Genomic DNA, 22447 nt, shown 5'->3' on the forward strand with positions numbered 1-22447 from the left:
GCAACTCGCTCACGCGTCACATGCATTTCAGATGACACATCAAAAAAGCCCTGGGAACGCGTAGCAGCCATGATGCGTGCATGTAAGCGTTCTGAGCATCAAGTATAACCCAACCCTTACCGTAAACCCAGACTAAGGGTCTGGATTGAGATTTGATGCCAACGCAACACAAATGTGTGAGCAAACGCAAGAGTGAAACATTCAGTAGGGGACAAAGTCAAGAGCAGCTTACCTTGTTAAACTGAAAGAGGTCCTGCTTCTGCCGATCTTTCAAGGATTCCTGCCCTTGACGGAGAAATCTCTTCATTTCACCCCCACCAGCCTCCTACAAGAAAACTGAGGAGACGGGCACATGTGAGCGTTCATTCATTTCACCACCGTTTTTGTCACCCATTTCCTTGGATTGCCCCCACTCTACAGCATGTGGTGAGGATCACTTGGAATCCTAAGAAAAAGGATACTTACAATGTATTTACAATTTCTACTGCTATGCATTCTAAGAGTTTTGTTGACAAAATAAAATGTGTTTTTACATAAATACCAACAGTTAACTGCATGAATAAAGCACTCCTGCCAAAGCATTAAAATGCTGATCCTAAATAAACAAAAGCAACTTTAGAAACCGGAAGGACTGGTTTCATCTTTGCATGTGTTTTTCTTTTTATTCATTTCCTCTGAATGACATTTAACAGCACTTTTGGAAAATTAAAACTAACAGGAGAACAATAATCCCATGTTAGATAAAATAAGGAGGTCAAGCCATTTAGTAACCCACATAACTCCAGACCAGGGTCACGGTGGAGTAGGGAGGTATGGAGCCAATGCTAGCTAGCATAGGGTACTAGGCAGGAACAGGGTGCCACTCTACTACAGGGCAGGGTGACCACACATGGAGCAATTTAGTGTCACCAAACACCTAACCTGCACAGCTTGAACTTGACAATGGGAGCAAACGGACATGGGGAGGACATGCAAACTCCATGCATGGAGGACCTGGGACTCCCTACTGCGTGCCAACAGCTCTACCACCGTGCTACCCATTATTTAAAAGACAGACAGAAAGATAAAAAGGGTTGACATATAGCACAACAAACAACCTGATAAAGTGCACATCAGTGTTTCCCCAACATTTGTGGCATTGTGACCCAGTTTTTCACATCCCAGTGTGTTCCTGACCCACATTGTCCCCTTTCCATGAATTTAATACAACCGTTCAAGAGTAGAGAGTGGGATCGTCTCTCTCGGACATCAAAGCAGGGGTTTGGACCTGTGCAGTCACAGGAGCCTATGAGTGTCAGATAAATTATGCATGATTTCCTCCTCGGTGAGTGGAGTACGATCGTCACGGTGGGGTCGGCTGCAATACACCTGTGACGCTGCTGCTGTGAATCGACTACGATCATCAATGTCAATTTATTTATATAGCACATTTAAAACAACATAGGAATGCTGTGGCCAAAGTGCTTTACAATCATAGAATAAAAGAAAACATACAAACAACAAATAGAAATGAAATATATGAACATAAATAAAATAATAAATAGAAGTAATGTTACATAATCACAATGAGGAAACTATCAGTATTACTGAAGGTCACGGAATGCTAGTGAATAGAAATGAGTCTTTAATCTCGTTTTGAGCAGTTCAATTGTAGAGGACTCCTTCATGTGACGAGGTAAAGAGTTCCACAGGCGAGGAGCAGCAGCTGCAAACGCTCTGACCCCTTAGTTTTACACTTAATATGAGGGACAACAAAGGGACTACGATCGTCGGAGCAGTGAGGAAGATGCAGGTTTTTATCTGCAATCAGTCACAGCCCACAGGCTGGGAAATGCTGGTTTAGATTTTATGTATATAAAAAAATATAAATATATACCGATGCTGACTTTATATATTCAAGTTTTGACTTTATTTATTCCGACAGTGACTTTATATATAAAAGTTTTGACTTTATATAGTTAAATTTAGTCATCATTGCATAACTTTTTCTTTACCATAGAAATTTAAAGACTAAATTCAACTTCCATTCCTAACAAAGATATTTCTGGCCACTAAATAGAACCTACTTATATCCAAATTCGAGCTATTGAGCTGTCGCCTGCCTGCTTGAATAAGTCACCCTCGCTTCGCTCTTACTTTTTTACCGTTCATTTAATCATGGCTAGTGGCGGAAAAATTATAAAATGGAAGGAGGATTACACTGAGTATGGCTTTACCAAAACAATTATTGATGGCAAATCGATTATTCATAAAGCTGCACTTGGTGATCTGTTTTTCTGTGTTAACCTCATATTTTTTCATACTTCTCAAACCAAGGGGGTGCGAGGGTAAAATGAATCGGGATGCGCTGATCAATGTAATCGGTGTACCAGGAAATCATGCATTGACAGAAGTTCCCCTTTGTTTGTAATGCAAAGTGTGATTAAATGCGTGATTTTTAAAGCGTTATGGAGCACATGCATCGAAGCTTCTCAGCTGTGCTTGTGCTAAGAAAAGGAAACATTTTAAAAATAACGTAACATGATTGATAATGTAACCTTTTGTAAGTAGTGCCTGGAGGATTCAGTGTGGAGAAACTGTAGAGACAGCGCGTGTATTAACTTGTGGATTTTTCTGTGAGTATTTGGTGGCAGCGTCACAAAGTCACTTCCGTAAGACTGCGTTAGCTGCGGAGCTCAGCTCAGAGTGAAATGAGGTGAATGGGAGGGGAGATGATGACGTGACTCCCCCACCCGCGTTAACTGTCAATCCCCCACAAACACAGTCTCTTGGAATTTGCATAAGCACAGCCCTTCACCTGCAATTTTAACTTAGTTACAAAGTGATCAAAACTCTCGTTTATATCCTGCGTCCTCTCATTAAACTTGTATCCCGCATTACCTGTGGGCATGTGAAACGCCAGCGGTAGCCTGTCTATGAACTTAATTTAAAGTTTAAGTTTACATCGTGCTTTGTTTCCAAAGTAGCAGCACTCATGAATATGGTTGTATATGTCACTCGCTCGCTTCTTATTGTTTCATTGCCTTCTTAATTATATAATGCATGTTTTCTTCAGCGCGTTTTGGAGCTCTTCCTGATTTTCTACGCACTGCGTTGACAGTCAGTTCACGTGATTACGTGGGAGGCGTGATGATGTCAAATGAAACTCACCCCCACGGCTTTCGAGCTCAACTCCATTACAGTAAATGGAGAAAAATAGCTTCCAGTTATGACCATTACGCGTAGAATTTCAAAATGAAACCTGCCCAAGTTTGTAAGGAAGCTGTAAGGAATGAGCCTGCCAAAGTTGGAGAATTAGTGAGTGAGTGAGTGAGTGAGTGAGGGCTTTGCCTTTTACTGAGATAGAGATATCTCTCTATCTATATAGTATTATGAATGTTGGGTGGATTGAATTTTATAGAACCTTAACATTCAAACTGGGATTAATATAGTGTAGGTTTAAAATCCACTATTGTTATTGCAAGTCGGTCAACTCTGTAAATTAAAGGATCAAAGTTTAAGAAACTTTAAAATAAAGACTTGCATTGTGGTTCACGCCCAGGACCAGTCTCAGGCCCATGATAATTTCTGGTCTATCAAAACACATCTGAACTTCTAAAGGTTTTCTTACTCCTCCATTTCCTCCTCTCCTTAATCTGATCCATTCGTCTAATGCCAGGTTTGCCCGTAACACACACAACGTGATTAACATTGTATACTTTTAAAGATTTCCTCCTGTTAAGTAATTCAATCGCCACTACTGAAACTTAAAACAGTCAAAGGATCACAACATAAAAAGTGTAAAAGTGGGTCACGCTATAGTAAACAGGTGACAATGCCACACACATTTAGTTCTGTTTGCATACAATACCTGCTAAGAAAACCCAGGCCCACCTCTAAAACGAAGATAAGCTGACGCATTTAGGCCGCTTTGGCCACGGGGCACCCCTTCTGTTTGTTGCTGTGGGGGATTCAAGATTACCAAAGCACACTTAATGCAGTCAGTGTCCCAGAGTCGGCAAAAATGAAATGGTCCAATGCATTCCATAGCCAAATGCTGGTCTACACCTGTATGAGCTTGTTGGGTATCGTGTTCATTAATAAGAAGTTGCAACAAAAAAAAAAAAAAGGCTCCACTCTACAATCCAGAAGGTTTTGAGGTGTCTGTGGGAATTTGTGCCCCAGTCACCCATAAGATCATTTGTGAGGTCAGGTGATGACGTTGGAGCAGAAGACCTGGCTGGCAATCGGCACTCCAATTCATCCCAAAGGTGTTCAGCAGGGTTGGGGTCAGGGCTCTGTGCAGGCCACTTGAGCCTTTATGTCTTTATGGACCACAGGGAACACAAAAGAACCTTCACAAAACTGTTGTCATGTGGTTTTAAGTCACAACTGTCTGCTGTAACATTAAACAGGACCCTTCATTGGAACCCAGGGGCCGAGCTCAAACTCTGCCAGCCTTTACAACCAGGAAGGTATCATTCAACCTGGCATCCACCAAACTGCCACATAGTGATAACAACAACATTTATTTATATAGCACATTTTCATACAAAAAAAATGTAGCTCAAAGTGCTTTACAAAATCAAGAATAGAAAAATAGAAGACACAATAAAAAATAAACATAAGTCAACATTAATTAACATAGAATAAGTAAGGTCCGATGGCCAGGGTGAACAGAAAAAACAAAAAAAAAAAAAAAAACACACACTCCAGAGGCTGGAGAAAAAAAAAAAAAAAAATCTGCAGGGATTCCAGACCAAGAGACCACCCAGTCCCCTCTGGGCAATCAACCTAACATAAATCAAACAGTCCTCTTTGTATTTCGGGTTTTCATGGAAGGACTTGGTGATGATGAGCGATTCAACACTGCAGTGGTGGTGCCGATGCTTGGCGTTGCAAATGGGGATCTTAGGCTTGTGTGCAGCTACTCAGCTATGGAAACCCACTTCATGAAACTCTCAAAAGCAGAGAGTCCAGCTCTCAGGACATGAGAGAATGTGTGGTTGGACTTGACAAAGGCTGCTCACTCACAAAGACCAGGACACCTGGCAGAGCTCGAGCAATGGGGCAAAGAAGAAGGGGGAAGAAGGGCAGTGGCGATGGAGAGAGACCGGAGGACAAAGACTGAAGGCAGTCATGGCTACCATCTTCTAAATTCAGAACTGAACGGGGTCCAGCAATTTTGTGTTTTATAATTCATTTAGACCATTTTACAAAGATTTGTTCTCACTTTGACATTAAAGGGTCTTTATCTGTGGCTCAGCGTCCAAAACATCTGATTAAATGCACTGGATTTCAAAGACGTATAACAAGAACAAAATAAAAGTGTGAACTCTTTTTATGGGCGCTGTAAACATCAGACTGTTGCAGATGTGAACTTTATCACAGTTAATATAAACCCTAATGTTTACAGAGTGCTGCCATATGCAGTGGGAACGTTTTTGATTATTTTCTCTCAAAACTACCCGACATTACAGAGTGCATGCTCACTCCTCTTATAGCCCACAGCAATATTTAAAACGCGTTATTAGAATGTCTTTGTGTACAATGTATAACAGTTACTCAAAATGTCTTACAGTTACAAAGTAAACATAAAACCGGACATGTTAAATATTAACAGCACACACACAATTGCTCATCAGGCTTTTTGTCCTCGGTTTTTGCTTTAATGACAAACGCTCATCACAGAAAAATGTCATAAGCAAATGTGAGAATTCTATGGATGTGCCATCTCCTTTGACTGCAGCGGAAAATGTCCTGTGAATGCGATTCTAATTCTTTCCAATTAATACACACACAAGTTAGTAGCCCAGATATTATTAATCCATGAAACCAAAAAAAGAGAAAAACGTGGCGGGCAAATGTATAACACATCTTCATTTAATATAATGAAGGGTGCCACGCAGTTTGTTTGATAGTTCTGCCTTCTGCTGATGTACTTCAACTGTGACATTCTAAATGCGGACAAATCAAATACAGTAGTTCATGCTTATGGAGCGCATAATAAAGACAAGCTGTAACAAAACAGCCTCTCATCGGTGCAAAGAAAGCCATCATATTGGACGAGGGGGGCACAGCACTTTACAGCAAAAGGATGAGGAAAGGGCTAAATACCTTGTGTGCTTCCATGTCTGTCTGTCTGTCTGTCTGTCTGTCTGTGTGTGTGTGTGTGCTGGATCAGTACCAAATGTTTGACTTTGGTGTCAACACCAGCTTTCAGACCTCAGCACCAGTACTAAAACAGTTCCAAGGCAAATAACTGGGTGATGGAAAGACCGGACCCTGCTCCCTTACCTGGCCTTGAAGTCAAAACAAGGGATGGTCATGAAGAGAGCTGCAATCTTCCCTCTCATTGCATAGGAAGTGGAAATGGAGGGATGAGCAGCAGCAGTAGGTACACCAGAGCTGGCGTCCTAGCAGCTGCAGATGGACGTATTGGCTGGTGGAACAACTCAGCCCGAATGGTTGGCAGTCTCTTTCCCAGGCAGGAGGCCAGAAATATGGGATAGTAGGTGAATGCCTGGTGTGGGCAGACTGTTCTCCCATACACTGCATAGCAGCATCCCAGCTGGCAGGCCTGGGTATGGAGGCACACAGGGCAGAGTGGAAGTTGTGGTCCCATACAGCTGCCATGTCAGGTTCTGTGGTGGCTGCAAGGGGAACTCTCTCAAATTAATTGCTCAGAGACCAGGGTGGTCCTGCCTAATCCAGAAGTGCCTCCCAGAAGCAACAAACTGAGCACTGGGTGGGGAGGTAAAAGAGTCACCAGTCCTGGTGAATTGAAGTCAGGGGCAGAGATGGACAACACACATCTGGGAGGAGTAAAGAGTTGAAGGAGAATGAAGAAAAAGGAAAGGATTTGTTTGTGCTGAGCAAATGGAAAAGAAGGCCCTGGAGAGAGACTTTGTGAACCTGGGACTTGCCTATGCTATTACGTCTGGGGTTCAGTGGCGACCCCTGGAGGCCACAACAGATGAGCTTTAATGTTTGCAGTGTAGCATGTGATGCATGTGTCTCTGTTATATGCCATTTGGTATGGGATTTGTAAAAAGAAGTGCTAAGGTTTGTGATGCGCCATCAGTTGGAATGATAAATGCAATGCATTTTATTACAACAAATATTTGGAATTTGCCAACTGTTGGAATGACAAAGACAAGGTAACTGGATGAATACAAAGACAGACACACAGACACTTATTTTATTAAGGCGGATGGTACAAACCCGACGCACCCAGAAACATGCAAACACAGGAAAAACAAATTCAGAAATGACCCCTTGGACATAATAGTCCAGCTTCAAACCTGTACGGTAAAACTGAGTCATCCTCAAAGCCACAATCTGTGTGTGTGTGTGTGTTTGCTAGCCTCAATTTATGTCCAGTAGAACACACAGAGAAATGTTTTTGAAGGAGGAATGGCATGGAGGCCTAAAAATATCACGTAAAAGTAAGTTACAGCTACATGACCAACGGGCACAAGTTACTCAGTCATTTAGTTTCCATTCTTCATTTGCACAGGTTTTCCAGAGGTATAAATTACAAAAAAAAAGAAAAAGGGAGTTTACAAAATGATAAATTTAAGTTGAAGGTACGGCTAATAAAGGTCACAGGCTAGGAGACTAATCTACTTTAAGCCTTTCCTTAGATGAACTAGACTCACTTTTTCTAACAGAATAGAACGGCGGTTCCCAAACTCGGCCCCGGGGTCCCCCTGTGACTGCAGGGTTTTGTTCCAATCAACGTCCGGGACTCTTAGCCTAATTTAGTGAGTCGTTATTTCACGGTTTCTGTGTTTTGTAGTCGATGTACAAATTATAAGCCAAGTTTGGTAGATTTTTTTTTTTTTTGTGTAATAAGCTGTTATATGGAGGATATGTAAAGTCGTCAACAGTGTTTTCAACCTAATTTTCCTTCTGCTTTTCCAGGTGGTCTGGTTATTTATTTGATTCTTTACTAATTAGCAGGTCTGACACTGAAGTCGTTGCTGCTTTCATCAGCCCGGGTGTCTGTTCTGCTGGTTGTTAATTGTCATTATTAGGGTTAAATGAAGGGAGCAAACTACACAGGAAAAGGGGGAAAATAACAGGAAGACAACAAGAGAGAGCTGAGCATTCATAGCTTTAGAAAAAAAATATTTCTAAATGTCTTTATAAAATGTAAAAACCATACTGTTGTGTTTTCCTGAATGCAGAATATGAGAAGAGTAAAAAAAGTCCAGTTAATTAAATGACATCAGTTGCTATCGATTATTTTCACCTAATTGGGATTCAGGTTGCAACAAAAAACTTGCAGCCACAGGGGGTCCCCAGGATCGAGTCTAAGAACTGTTGGAATAGGAAAAAAACCCACCAAAAAAGTTTATTTTTCAAAGTATTAAGGTAACTTTAAACGCTTTTTGTTTTCCAGCTTCACCCGTGCCCAGTTAACTTCAATGTAAAATGCCAGTGCAACCAAAATATCCTTAACAATATATAAAAAAAGCTGGACTTTGGAACAGAGTTGTGTGTGGCAAATGCATATAAACAACGTCTGAGAAGAAATAACACTTGAATGTCAGACCTACTCATTCAATTAAAATGCCTCGTAAGTGGGTTGCATCTGCTTGGTTTTATCAATGTTTCTTTTTTCACTTACCTTTCACCTAAACTTGTAATATTATAAATTTACAATTGAATTTGGTTGTAAAAACGCACCACATGATAACACCAGCTATATAAAATAAATGGCGCCTGATTACAAAAGGCAGGCCATTGTTGCGGTGTTTGGGGTTTGAAATCCCAGCCGTCCCACTGCCTTTGTGAAGGAAAGCATCCTTCCCCCCCTTTTTCTTCAGGTACATTGGGTTCCTGCCACTTCCCAAAGATATAAAGAATCTTAGCAGTCACTTGACAACAAGGTGTGAAACCTGAGGGGGCTCAGGGTCCCAATCTGGAGCCGCAGTTCTTGGGAGAGTAAGGGCGGCGACTGAATTAGGCTAAACAGGGACTATGGAGTGACGCTGTATGGAGGGTATTGGCGAGTGTACTCAGTAATAGGCTGGTCCCTCATCCATGGCAGGGTCCTAACCTTGTGACCTGAGATACGCCGTGAGATGTCAGAGCCTTGTATTGGAATTAGGGGTTTGAACAAAGAAGAAAAAAAAAAAAATGCATAAACAATAACCTGTATGAACTGCATAATTTTAACAAGTTTTAATATGCCAGTCAAATGTAATAATTTAGTTCCAGTAACCTGTATAAACTGCATTATTTTTATCGTTTTAATATGCCAGTCAAATTTAATAATTTACTTCCAAGTAAGAGTTTAATCCTTTAATCTTTTAATAAATTGCCAACCTTCCCTGTTATACAACATTCAGTCTCGAGTTGCTCAATACACATGCATTCTTTCCTCGTTTTCACACCGCACTGCCATTCATAACTAAACGCACTACAGGCTCGCAGATTCGCCGTCCCCAGTTGAAATCTCTGCCCACTCGCCATCTGTAAGGAGTCTGTGCATTCCCCCTGGGACTGTTGAGTTTTTCTCTGGACGCCATGCTTTTCTTCCCAGAACCCAAGGGTAGGCTTAACTGCTGATCCTATACACCCATTTTCACGGCTACTGTGATGCATTTTAATACACGGAGAATGGCAGTCAATCTCTGTTTAATTAATGGCTCCAGCTAAGAACCCGACTTGAACAAAAACTTGCAGCCAACGTCCTCATTCAAGGAACCAGCTTGTAGAGCCAGGGTGGGAAAATTTCAATATGGAATGTCACAGAGGCATCCGCCCCAACCCTTTCAGTCAATTTAATGATTTCATTCTAAAATTGCACAACTGGACTAGTTGTCAAACAAGATATTATGTGATAGAGAGCCTGCCAAATAATACAAAGACACGTGTTTCACCCTAACTGGGGCTCTTCGGGTACACACACCTTTGCTTACCCTTACAGAGATTGGACCTCCGATCTTCACCCTGTCAAGTAAGTGAACCAGCCGCCGTGGCACAACGTCAGAGGCTTCCCCTCAGGCGCTGATGTCCGAGGTTCGATCCCCATTTGGGGAAGCAAAGGTGCGTATGCCTGATGAGCCCCAGTTAGGGTGAAACGTGCGTCGTGTACTCTTTGTATTATTTGGCAGGTACGGCTTCACATGTCTGTGATCTGCTTCTCGCAACTCAGAGGATGTAGCAGATGTTTGCCAACTTTTCTTTTTTTTTTTTTTTTTTAAGGCTAGAAAAAATGGGAATAAAATCCAACAAGAAAATTCCAAGATAGACTCAAATAAAATGCAAATTACAATCTTAGTCATAAAAGATTTACAGCCCCGTAGGACCTCCAAGTACAAGCTTATCCATCAAGAATATAAAGGGAAAAGTAACAAAAGCAACTTGGGTTTCGAGAAGTATGATGTAATGTTGGTCAAAAAAAAAATCTACCAACTTTAACAAATTTAGAAAAACACTGCACAAGAAAACAGCGTTAATTTTGAGTGTTTCATTACCTGGAAATGTTAATGGATGAAAGTAATTAATCACAAGTTTTCAAATTTGGCTGCTAAAAATGCCCACTTTCTACAACTAAAGGAAGCAAAAATATTTGTATTTTCTTTTGAACCACAAGAAGGAGAAAGAGGTCAAAGTTCCTCTCATTTAGACTGTCAGAACCCCATCACAGTTTCGCTCAGACTGAGGGGAGTCAGGGGACATTTTCTGGGCAGTTGGCAAAGGAGGCCTTAAGCAGCTCGATGACATTTTTAAATGGATTTGCTCGCAGGTTTCTTGCGTGTCCCCCATGTTTCAAACAGACCACAACAATCACCAAGGCATATGCTTTAAAATGGTGGCAGCAAGGATCTGTGGTACCAGACCTGGACGTGGCATTCAGAACAACAGAAAGTCCAACTCCCTTATGATCACAGAGAAGGGGGAGAACCTGAAGCACTAATGGCCACCCAGTCGATTCATTCTGCTTACTTTCATGACTCACTCTTCTATAAAACAGGTCAATTACGCCTGAGAAATGAATGATTAACTTCAGAAAGACAGCAGCACAGAAGGAAACAAATATAATGAACAAAAGTCAAATATTTCAAGTGTATTTTAATGCTAAAACCTCACTCATAGCTCATTAAGTTGTGTGATTTCACTATGAACTAATTGTTTCCTTAAATTTGGAAACAAAACATCACAATACAACTCAGTCAATCAACATATACAACGTACATATATATATATATATATATATATATATATATATATATATATATATATATATACACACACACACACACACACACACGTATTTATATTATATCCCGGGCAGGGTGCCAACCCACCGCAGGACACACACGGGACAATTTAGAATCACCAATCCACCTAACCTGCCTGTCTTTGGACTGTGGGAGGAAACCCACGCAGACACGGGGAGAACATGCAAACTCCACGCAGAGAGGACCCAGGAAGCGAACCCATATATATATATATATTTATATTTTGGGTTGGAATAAAAAACCTGCAGCCACTGCGGCCCTCCAGGAATGACTTTGCCCAACTCTGTTCGAAACGCTGGTTAAGGCCATGTCACACTGGACGACTTTTACAGGGATTTTCAGGGTGCAGCTTTTATTGCCATCACCTTAGCAAGTGGGAGGCGGACAGCGGCACACTCTTAGTGTGATATACCCAGCTATTCTAAGACCATTCAGTTGTTGAGGTGGGCTCTGTGTGCATGGGAGCCAATAACCAATGAATGCTCATCTGGGAATACAATACATGTAAAGCAGTGACAAGGAATAAGGAACGTGGCATTTTGGAACACAAACAGATGAGAAGCCCTTATGTCCGATGTCTCAGGTTTTAAATACCACAACAGAAGAGAGGAAAACAAATAATAATAATAATAATAATAATAAAGGGGCTGAGATTATTGCTAAACTCACCATACCAGTTAACCCTTCATACAGCACTGGCACCGTCAGGTAGCACACTATTTATTCACTGTCACAAAAAAGGAGCAAGCACAACTGTGCGGGAAAAACGTCACACAGTTTTATATGATCAGTCATTTGTTCCGGTGACAAGATCAGCAGCTGGTATACCTTATGACAACAAGTCACCTAATGTGACATTGGCTTTAGGTGAATTGCTGTTGCTAAGCCTGCTCTAGTAAGAGTGTGTATACCCGGTGATGGACTGGCACCCTGTCCAGGGATGGTTCCTGACTTACGCCCGATGCTGGCTGGGATAGGCTGCAGCTTTCTGAGACCCTGCCAAGAATAAGTGGATTTGGAAAATGGTTGGATAGACACAGAGTGTCCATTTTTAAAAGGAAAATTAATAGAAAAAAAAAAAAAGTAATATCACTTGTAACATTTTGCTTATGTATGCTCTGCCAGATTCTAACTCTGCACTTGCCATCCACCTTGCCCCCTTAACATTTCTCATCTTTCTGCTCTGGATTGACATTTTTAAAACTGCTGAAAGGCGACCCGCCACCCACAACCTGTCACACAGTCAGTAACGCGTTAACACACCCTTACTTAAAATATGCTGACCACACAGCCATCAAGCTGTTGAAGGGGGACTGTCACACTAATTGGCCATACATACACTGGACAGAAACAACTGGCATCCGATTTATCAGTGTGCTGCCTCCAGACAATAAATCATCCTGTGCCAAGCTCCCACCAAATCTTCCCAGTTGAGCTCATTTCTAATACAAACATCCAACAAACACAACAGGAATAACCGCTCCTCGGCAGACCACAGTACCGCCTGTTTAACAACAGAGATACGTGAAGCTTGTGCAAAGGTCTCTGTGAATCCCACCCACAGCTTGCAGATTAGCACTGTTATGAAAACCAGAGTCCTAAACACCCGAGACATACACAAAGGAGAGTGGACGGAGGAAAGGAGGGGTGCAGATTAGGTCTTTAAGGCTTTCAGTCTTGAAAACCCACGTAGGGCCGAGGCACCCTGTGATTTTAGGAAACAGTGTGCACAACTCTACTTCGCTGCTTCATAAGACTTCACCATATAGCACTAGGGAACATCAAAAAAACTTTCCAAAATGGACTTGTAGAGAAAATAAAAAAGCCACAAAGACTTGGACAAGCTTCAGAACTGGGTGAACTCTTGTAGAATACAGTTTAAGGTCAAAAAGTGCTACACGTGGGCAAAAGGAATATCAACTATAAATAGAAGATGAGAGACACTGAGCTACAGGAAGCAACCTCGGAAAAAAATTTTTTTGGGGTTCACTTTGACAACATTTTCACCGACTATGAAATGTACAGAAGCAGTGAAAATGACAAAATGGTAGGTTATATTGAAAAATTTGTTGAATATAAATGAAGGGATGTTACGCTCCGACTATATAATGCACTAGTGAGACCACATCTTGACTATCGTGTGCAGGTCTGGTCACCACACTACAAGACAGACAAAGCAGCACTTGAAGCCGCATAGAGGAGAACAATCAAGTGCATCATGGAACGTTTCCTTCTCCAGCGGACTCCGGGAATAAAACCGGTTAATCTCAAGTAGGGCAGACGGCGTGGGGACCGAACCCAGGTCTTCAAAAACCCTTAGAGGCATTGATAACATGGATAGAGCAGAATTATTTCAGCTGTTACTCGAGGATACCGGTGCAAATTAAAGGGAAGTGCATTTAGGATCGATGCCAGGAAGCACTTCTTCATGCAAAGAGTTGTGGGTTTCTGGAACAAACTACTGAGACATGGAGTTGAAGCAGAAACCCTGACAACCTTCAGGAAGGATCTGGATGAGATATGGGGACAGCTGAGCTAGTAGCGACACAAAACGCCTGATGGACTGAATGATCGCCTCTAGCATAGCAAATTGTTCATGTTGACTACTTCCTGTGACATGAATTTCTTTTCTATTTTTACCGTCTCAGAAAGAATGACCTCATCTGTACCCTTAACCTCAAAGGAAAACTCCACCCAATAATGATATATATTTTTTTTTTTAGAAGTTACTTACCCCATATAAAATGTACTGTATTAAAATCCCTGATTTTGTAAAGCACTTTGAGCTACATTTTTTTGTATGAGAATGTGCTATATAAATAAATGCTGTTGTTGTTGTACACATCAAATTTCATTTAAATTGGTTGAACTGTTCACGTGATGCCCATACATAAAGACAGACATTCCTGACTTTGTTTATACAGGTACTAGCCATGTTACCCGTCACCCTACGCGTACCTTAAAAAGCCTCTCCTCGATATCTTCGTGTGTCTGAACCACTCCTGCCCATCACTCACTCTCTGACTCTCTTCCCATAAAGCCTGTTCCTCATACTTTGGCACTTTGAGGCGCCGTGTTCGACTCCTGTCCGCTTTTAAACTTCCCAGCTTTGAAGGCAATGCTCGCCGTTACTCCTATGCCTTTACTCCTCCTCCTCCTCATGTGTCTCACTCTCAAAATCACACTTCCAATTTTCAATCGTGTCACCAAAGCCAAACGGACCAATCCGATTGCTTGAAGGAACCAAACACACACACATAGACCTTAACCTTTTAAGACATAGTAGATAATGCAATGTATGATAGTAGTAAAACCCGCATTTTAAAGCAAGTTAAATATATACTCTCATTCACCAAATTACTTGTCTTAATATTTCCATTACGGTTACTGTGAAAGGTTATGTGGGGTCCAAATATGAGCTACAATTCCAAAAGTGTACATTCCCAGAGAGCACCGGTATAACTGCCTGCATTGTCCTGCTAGCTGGGGAAACTACACTACACTGCCACCATTTTCTTAGCCCAAGGAGCCTACCCTTACAATCATCAGGCACAAGCCAGGAACACCACCTGGACAGGGCACCGCTAGTCCATAATGACATACAAATGACAACCAGGCACTCACCATTTAACCCAGCACCACTTATACCCGTGTGCGTCTATTGTGAAGTATTTGTTCTAATAAAATATGAGCAAAGTAACAGAATTATCTTTAAAACTCTGCAACAGAAGTGATTCACTCCATTGTGAGCACTCTAAAGATGAGTCATTCTGAACGCTGGCGTCTTCAGCCAGGCAAGGTTGGATGGAATAAACATCGAACGGTGTGCTGCTGTTATGGACACGCTGTATTCAAACACTAATGCCTTTAAACGTAAACCTGTCTGTGGTACATCTGGACAGGGCTCACCAGCTTACTGCCACCTAAATGGCAGTTACTCACAGTACCAGCTCTTCTTTCTCCAAGCCAGAAGTTCTCATGTGTGTTTGGGAAGGCTGTTGGTCGTTTATTAGAACACTCGCCGAGTGTGATCTTCAGGACCAAAATAAAAAAAACAAAAAAACACAACCCACCAACTCCCTAGCAGTTTTACTGTATTCGTGAACTTAGAGAGGCGTCACCTAACTCTTAAGAATTACACGGTGCAGAGGACCAACCTGTGCTCCCTCCCTGACTGGCTTTCATAAGAACCCACTGGCGATACCACATCTTAGCTGTATCGCTGGCATCCAAGTCCTATTATTTTCTCGAGACTAAGATTACCTCTACATAGACAATGTGTTTCACCTGCACATTGTTGATCCACGGCGATTGCTTTGTTTCAATGTTGTCTCTCTTCATCGGTGTCGTTAGCACGGCAACAGCAGAAGCGTTTGCTGCACACACGTCTTTCGTAGTAAACGGCGAAAAAATGTAAAAGTGCAGGGATGCACCACATAGTGGCTGTGGTCGAGTGTGAGCAGAGCAGACTACTCCACACATACACCTTTCGTGTCTAATCAGTCAATTTAACTTACACAGCACATTTAAAAACTGCAGTTTCCACAAATACAGTGGACCCTTGACTTACAAACTCAATTCGTTCGCGAGGGCTCACTGTAACTCAAGTTGGTTGTAAGTCAAGACTATTTCTCCCATAAGTAGTAATGGAAATACCCATAATGCGCTCCGAACCTCCCACAGCAACACTTACTTAACCCTTTCATAATAAAAAAAGGGTTGTGTAATGCGCATAATTTACCAAAACACCAATAATTTTTCTAATGTACTAACCAAAAAGTTATAAAAAGTGCCTAGCCTACCAGAAACAACAATTTCACACTGTGCTCGCCATTTAATTTGACATCATTGGGCTGCAGGAAGGGAGGAGGAGGAGGAGAATGAAACGGAAGGTGGTTATTGTTTAGAAGGAGCCTCCTTATGCAAATCTTTTCTTTGTAAAATTGTCGAGATGGTGGATTTCGACATGCTGTACATATTAGCGAGATCGGTCACACGAACACCACTCTAATATTTCCTTCTTCGTTTCGATTGTGTTTCTCAAGTTAATAATGACAGTAGTCGAGCGCTCTGTTCAAAGCTGGCCATGTTGTGAACTGCTGTAATAATACACTCCAAAGCAAGCCAGTGCTGACTCAGCCTGATGACATCATCATGTGCCGCGCCAGCCCGCTAGCTAACATCCCTTAACAAATCGCTTTCTTTACCTTCGTTACCTTCTCTTCCTTCCTTAGCAAATATGCGTCTTGCTTGCCATGGTCTTAGTGAATTATACATATAGATAAATCACTGCACTGACCGAAATTACGACCACAAACACATGTATGTGGGCTCCAACTGACGCTTACGAACGCTCTCAGCTGTTTGCTTACAATCGCACAAGCGGATACACGTGACCGCATTCGGGTCGTAACGCAAAATGTTGGTCGTAAATCAAAACAAACATTTTGGTCGTAAATCAAGTTGTTCGCATGTCAAGGGTCGACTGTACACCAAAAAATAAATATGCCAAAAACTTAGATAAAAAGCACTCTTGTGAAAGTTTAAAAGGTTAAGTGAAAAAGATTGACTTTCAGGCTGGATTTAAAAGGGACCAAAGTTGGTGCTGCCTCAATATAAAATAGCAGACTATTCCAAAGTTTAGGGGCAGCTACTACAAAGGCGCACCGTCCCCTCTGAGCTTAAGTGTAGACCCTGATAAATTCTGGTCAGAGGTCCTACGTGATCACGAGGGAAAGTATGGGTGTAAGAGGTCAGCAAGAGAACTACTCAGAGACTTAAAAAACAAACAGTAAAATGTTAAACTCGGTCCTACAGTGAAACAGTAAGCCAATGAAGAGAAGCTAAAGTCGGTGTGATGGGATTGTGTTTCCGTGTGCCTGGACTCGAAGAAGACGGACAACGGACTGCTGCTTAACTCTGGAGTAGAGCGAGTTACAATAGCCAAGCCGAGAAGAGACAAGAGCACAAATTCATTTTTGAAAGTCATCTGCAGAAAGAAAAGGCTTATTTTATAATATATACACACATATGGGAGCACATACATGCAGACATACACTGCCAGTCAAACGTTTTACTACACCTCCGTTTATCTTCACATTTAATCAGCTGAAATGCAATGAATTACTTAAAGTGGTGAAAAAGTAAGCAGCAAACTGCCGGAGGTGTAAATTTAAAGTTTAGCGCAGCAAAAAAAAACTGAAAAAAAAGGACATTTCAGAATATGACAACCTACAGATGTTCCGGAGCAAGTAAATGAAGCAAACGATTTGCACAAGTGTCCTAACTTCTGTCAATTACTTCAAAAACCTCAATCTGTCTTAAAGCAGAGTTGGAACAGACTGTGTTACTACACCCTCTGAAGTCCTGCTTGGACAATATTCCAGCGATAACGGCAAAACAACGGCAACTAACAAATGAGGCAGTGCACTATTACCCTTAGAAGTGTGGGCCTTTCTTTTAAAGAAATTGCAATAAAAAAAATACGAGTGTCCTTCAGTCCAGTGATGTTCTATGCCAGGGGTCACCAACTCCGGTCCTGTTGTTTCTTTATGAGATGACAATTATTGCTTAAGTGACATTTTGATGCTTCATTTCAGTGGTGTCGCTTGTTAAGGTTCCCCACCCTTAATTGCTTATTTTAATCTTAAACAGATGAATTCACCGTTTTAATGGCTCCCTATTATCAATAAGATGTACAGAGCAGTCCAGGTCTAATTATGCAGATCCAGATCGTCTGGATGACGACTAATTTATGTGGGGACGATTCCAGTTCAGCGCAAAGACGATTCGTCATGTCGTCTGATCACATACTTCTTGATGGTCCGGGATTTTTCGGGTGATTTTCTATGTAATAAACTTAATATGTTAGAGCATAATGCAAATCGCATAATTAGATCTGGACCACCCTATAAATGACAAAGCAGCCAACAGTTCTCCATCTACATCTGTGTGCGTTCATCATAAATGGTTTGATTTAATGAAACGCTTAATAGAAAATGTGACAGACTGAAAATTATCCTTTTAGGCTTCAAATTATTTGGATGATATCCTAGGATATAAGACCTTACACTGCAGAGCAACAAGCCATAAACTTAAATAAGGTCTGAGATTGACAAGGATTGGATTCTAATTAAGGGTTAGGGTCGGAATGAAAACCTGTAGCCACTGTGGCTCTTCAGGACCGCAACTTTATACCAGAGGTCGCCAACTCCGGTCCTGGAGGACCACCCTGGCTTCAGGTTTTCATTCCAACCCTTTTCTTAATTGCTGCCAATTTACTTCATTTGAACCAAATTTAATTGACTTGCACTTGAAGACTCTGACCCCTTCACTGTTTCTTTTTCCTTAATTAGCAGCCAAACAATAAGGAGATACAAAATGAGCCAAAACAACTGGTGTCCATCACACAATATCAGAAAATAGAGAAAGACGAGGGGCTCAGGAATGCTGATCTGCTCAGGTCCACAAAACATTTTAACAGAGCTCTTAGAAAAGAAAAAAAATAATTTCAGAAATGTCTGCTAATGCACCACGAGGGCAGCAACAAACCACAGAATTAAAGAACGGGTTTAATTAACGACAAGAATCGGCACCTCATTAAGCAGCTGGTTGGAGTGAAATTGGTTAGAGTTTGAGGCCCTGACTTAGCTGGTCTTCTCTTGGCTCCCTCACTTCACATTTAATTTCATTTTTGTTTGGGTGCCATTTAAGAAAAGAAATGATGCAACTCCGAGGAACAATGGAGAAATTCAGGGGAACAAATCTTTAAAAAGCAATTCAATTAAAATGAATTCACAATAAGTTAATTAGCAGCACAAACAGGGCACGCATTAAATAAAAAAAGGTTTCGAATGAAAACCTGCCGCCATGGTGGTCCTCCAGGACTGGACTTGTTGACCCCACGTTCTACAAGATCTAAATTCAATTGGAAAAACGGGAAGAAACTCTGACAGGAGGAGATCTGGCAGAGCGAAAGTCACAAGCCAATCAGAAGACGGGTTTCTGAGGGTGTCCATCTTGTGTGATCATAGGCGCCTCACAGAACAGGTCGACTAAAGCAGGTGTTAGTATGTGCTGTAGATTTGACGGGGGCGAGTGGCAGGAAGAAAGCCATTCCTTAAAGGACAAAACAGGGCCTTGAAATGCCAGCTGTGGGCTACTGCAGAGTGGACAGTTTGCTAACCTAAACTACAGCAAAATGACCCCTTTTATTTGGCTAACTAGAAAGATTACAGTACGCAAACTTCCGAGGCAACTCAGGCAAGATGCAACTCCACGATTCAGCATAACCACATCAAAGAGGTCAGGACTTGGAGACCACCCCTGGTGCAGAGCTAATCTAATTGGGCTCTTGTCTGTTACTCCAACGCTGCTTTTAACCCGAGTCCTCACTCGCACATACTGTACATACCCTGGAGAATCCTGAAGAAGGGGCCCAATTCAGCCCAAAAGTTCACATACTGTAATCTTTCTAGTTAGCCAATAAAAGGGGTCATTTTACTTAACTTCTCACCACATCCATAATGGCTAACACAGCACAACACCCTAGTACTACTAACCTAAACTTGAAATTTAAACCTCTGGTAGTTTTACCTATTTTTAACCATTTCAGGTCATTCTTTACATTTCAACTGATTTAAATTTGAAGAAAACCAGAGGAGTTCTAAAACTTTGGAAGGGGAAGTGTATAGATGCACATATATGAACACACACACATACCTACACGTTTTTCTACTCTCATGCTTCTGTAAAAATTTTCTAGGTTCCTCTTGGAGGACGGATGAAGTATATCTAATCTAATCGAGGAGAGAAAAAGTGAAGGGTTCAGAATTACCAGCCTGCTCCAGGCCACAGATCATTAGGATCATGTCCCCAAACGAAAAAAGCTTAAATATAAAAAATGTCCTGAAGTGGCAGAATGAAAACCTCGCTCATAGAAATTACATAAGCGTTGTAAACTTCTAAAGTGGGTTGGGGCAAAAAAAAAACAAAAAAAAAAAAAATGCAGCCCACTGAGGGTCCCCCGTACTAAAGGTTAAATCCTATTGTGGATGTCTGCTTATACTAATCACACAAACCAAGAACCAATCAATCAGTCAGCCGATAATAAATCACTAACGTAAATACTCATCACCAAAAACAAGGGAAAACACACACACACACCAGAATGAACTAGGACTGACCCGGGGTCCCGGTTTTGCCTCCGCGGGGTCTCGAGTTTCGCCGGATGCTTTACTTTTCGTCCTGCCCCGTGGCTGATGATTGACAGAGCACCACATCGAAAGGCAGGGATGCCCGCGTCCACTCCGGCCGAAGGTCACCCGAGCTGCAGTGCGCGTGTCGTCGTTGTTGTTCGTCGCCGCCGCCCTCTTTCGCTGCACCTGTACTAGGCGGGCGGCACCTGGCGCACATCCGGGCACTTCCGCTCTGCGCCCACCGGCGCTCCACATCGTAAAAAGTGACAACATCTGCGGGCTGGCAGGCCGGCCGACTCAGTCAGTCCAGTGCTGCCCCCAAACGCTCCCCCATAAACCGTTGAGTTAAACATTAACCGAGACAGCTGCTAGCTCTCAAGCAACCGGGCATCCACCGGCTCTGCTCAGCCTGCAAGATGAGAAGCCGACCTCCCCAGCACCGACCCCACCAACTCTCCTCGTTCACGCCAACACCGAACGCCTTCATCTCTGCCCACAGCTGGCGGGACTGAACTTATTCGCCTGTCCGCCCAACCCACTTCCAGACTTGCTTACCACCCCCCCGAGGGGCCTAGCGAAACTCACCTGAGTGGCGGCCGTTTCTTCTTTGACTAGCTGGCTGCCTGGCGTCCGGCACAACGGGGCACCCGCTTGCAACTCGAGTCCGCAGAAGACAAAAGCCTTTTCGATTCCTTTTTTTTTTTTAAAACTGTAAAATCCGGACGCGTTCTTCTCTCCGCTCTTCTCCCCTCTTAATCTCTCTCATGCACTTTTCCCTCGGATGCCTCGATGTTTCCTGCTTTCCCAGCCCGGGCGTACAACCTCTGTCGCCCTGCCCCGCTCGCCTCGATGACACGCCACCTTCCACACCACACCCCTGCACTCTTCTTTCCGGGATATCTTGATTCGTCGAGGGGGGACGGGCTTGTTTTCCAGCACACACCTCCACACACCCAGCTACCGTGATTACGACGAAGAGCCGACTGAGGTAGCTGTGAAGCGCTTTCACAACGCCGAGCTCTTTGGTTTCGCTGGCGTAGCCGTCGCGGTTTCTCCACGTGCGCTTTGCGCGCCTTCTGACAGATAAATAAGCGCAGTCTGCGCTACGGGCGCGGACTCGACCTGAAGAAACCAGTTTGGGCAGACCGGGGGGCTTGGACGACCTTGGCTCTCAAAAAGCCCATTGTTTTGTAAATGTCATTCTTTACGGATCATTTGGATTTTTATTCTGGATGGCCTCTTTCTGTTCAGCTTTACTTCATATACAGCCGATCACTCGTTATATGGGAACTGACGGCTTTCTTTGAAACTTTACTTTAAGAAGAACCATCCATTATCCAACCCGCTATATTCTAACTATAGGGTCACGGGGGTCTGCTGGAGCCAGTCGCAGCCACCACAGGGCGCAAGGCAGGAAACAAACCCCGGGCAGGGCGCCAGCCCACCACAGGGCACACATACATGCACAACAATAGGGACAGTTTAGGGTCGCCAGTGCACCTAACCTGCATGTCTTTGGACTGTGGGAGGAAACCCACGCAGACACAGGGAGAACATGCAAACTCCACAGACGGAGGACCCAGGAAGCAAACCCGGGCCTCCTAACTGCGAGGCAGCAGCGCTACCCACTGTGCCACCATGCCGCACTTTAAGAGGAACCTTTTAATAAATCGCAATTGACCGCTATCACTTAATCATTTCTTTAAAGGGAAGCTTTTCAATAAATCGTTTTATGCGTTGTTATGGTTGGCAGAGTCGACTCTTGGCATTTGTTTGCTGCCCTAGGTGAAGTTGTGAATGGACTCCTCACTGCCAGAGCTGTACATTGAAAGTTGGAGAGAGGACTCGGGGAGCGGCCGAGTATGGAGGGGTTGGGATATCAAACAATGAATATCCCACCGCAGGAACTTTGTTTATCCGGAACCACTGTGTTTCAGTACAATGTTAACTCTGGGCTACTGGTGGTCCCAGGCCACTTTTATGTGTTGTGCTCCCACCACACAACAGAAATGG

At 42.7% G+C, this 22447-nt stretch overlaps 1 protein-coding gene across 3 annotated transcripts in view; it reads right to left on the minus strand.

Moving 5' to 3' along the window:
- llgl2 (LLGL scribble cell polarity complex component 2) overlaps window positions 1–21492 on the minus strand; it is a 64203-nt gene extending 42711 nt beyond the window's left edge. For 2 of the 3 annotated variants that reach the window (XM_039739617.1, XM_039739615.1), the window contains exons 1-2: window positions 21020–21492; window positions 233–336 (exon numbers count right to left, since the gene is read on the minus strand). In XM_039739617.1, the coding sequence (XP_039595551.1) occupies window positions 233–307 (75 nt within the window). In that variant the 5' untranslated portion in view covers window positions 308–336; window positions 21020–21492. Of the gene's footprint in view, window positions 1–232; window positions 337–20422; window positions 20698–21019 lie in introns of those variants that run through there. The other variant, XM_039739616.1, reaches the window with a different exon arrangement.
- Window positions 21493–22447: the final 955 nt, after the last annotated feature.

Source organism: Polypterus senegalus, chromosome 17 (assembly GCF_016835505.1).
Source record: "Polypterus senegalus isolate Bchr_013 chromosome 17, ASM1683550v1, whole genome shotgun sequence".
NCBI lineage: Eukaryota > Metazoa > Chordata > Cladistia > Polypteriformes > Polypteridae > Polypterus > Polypterus senegalus.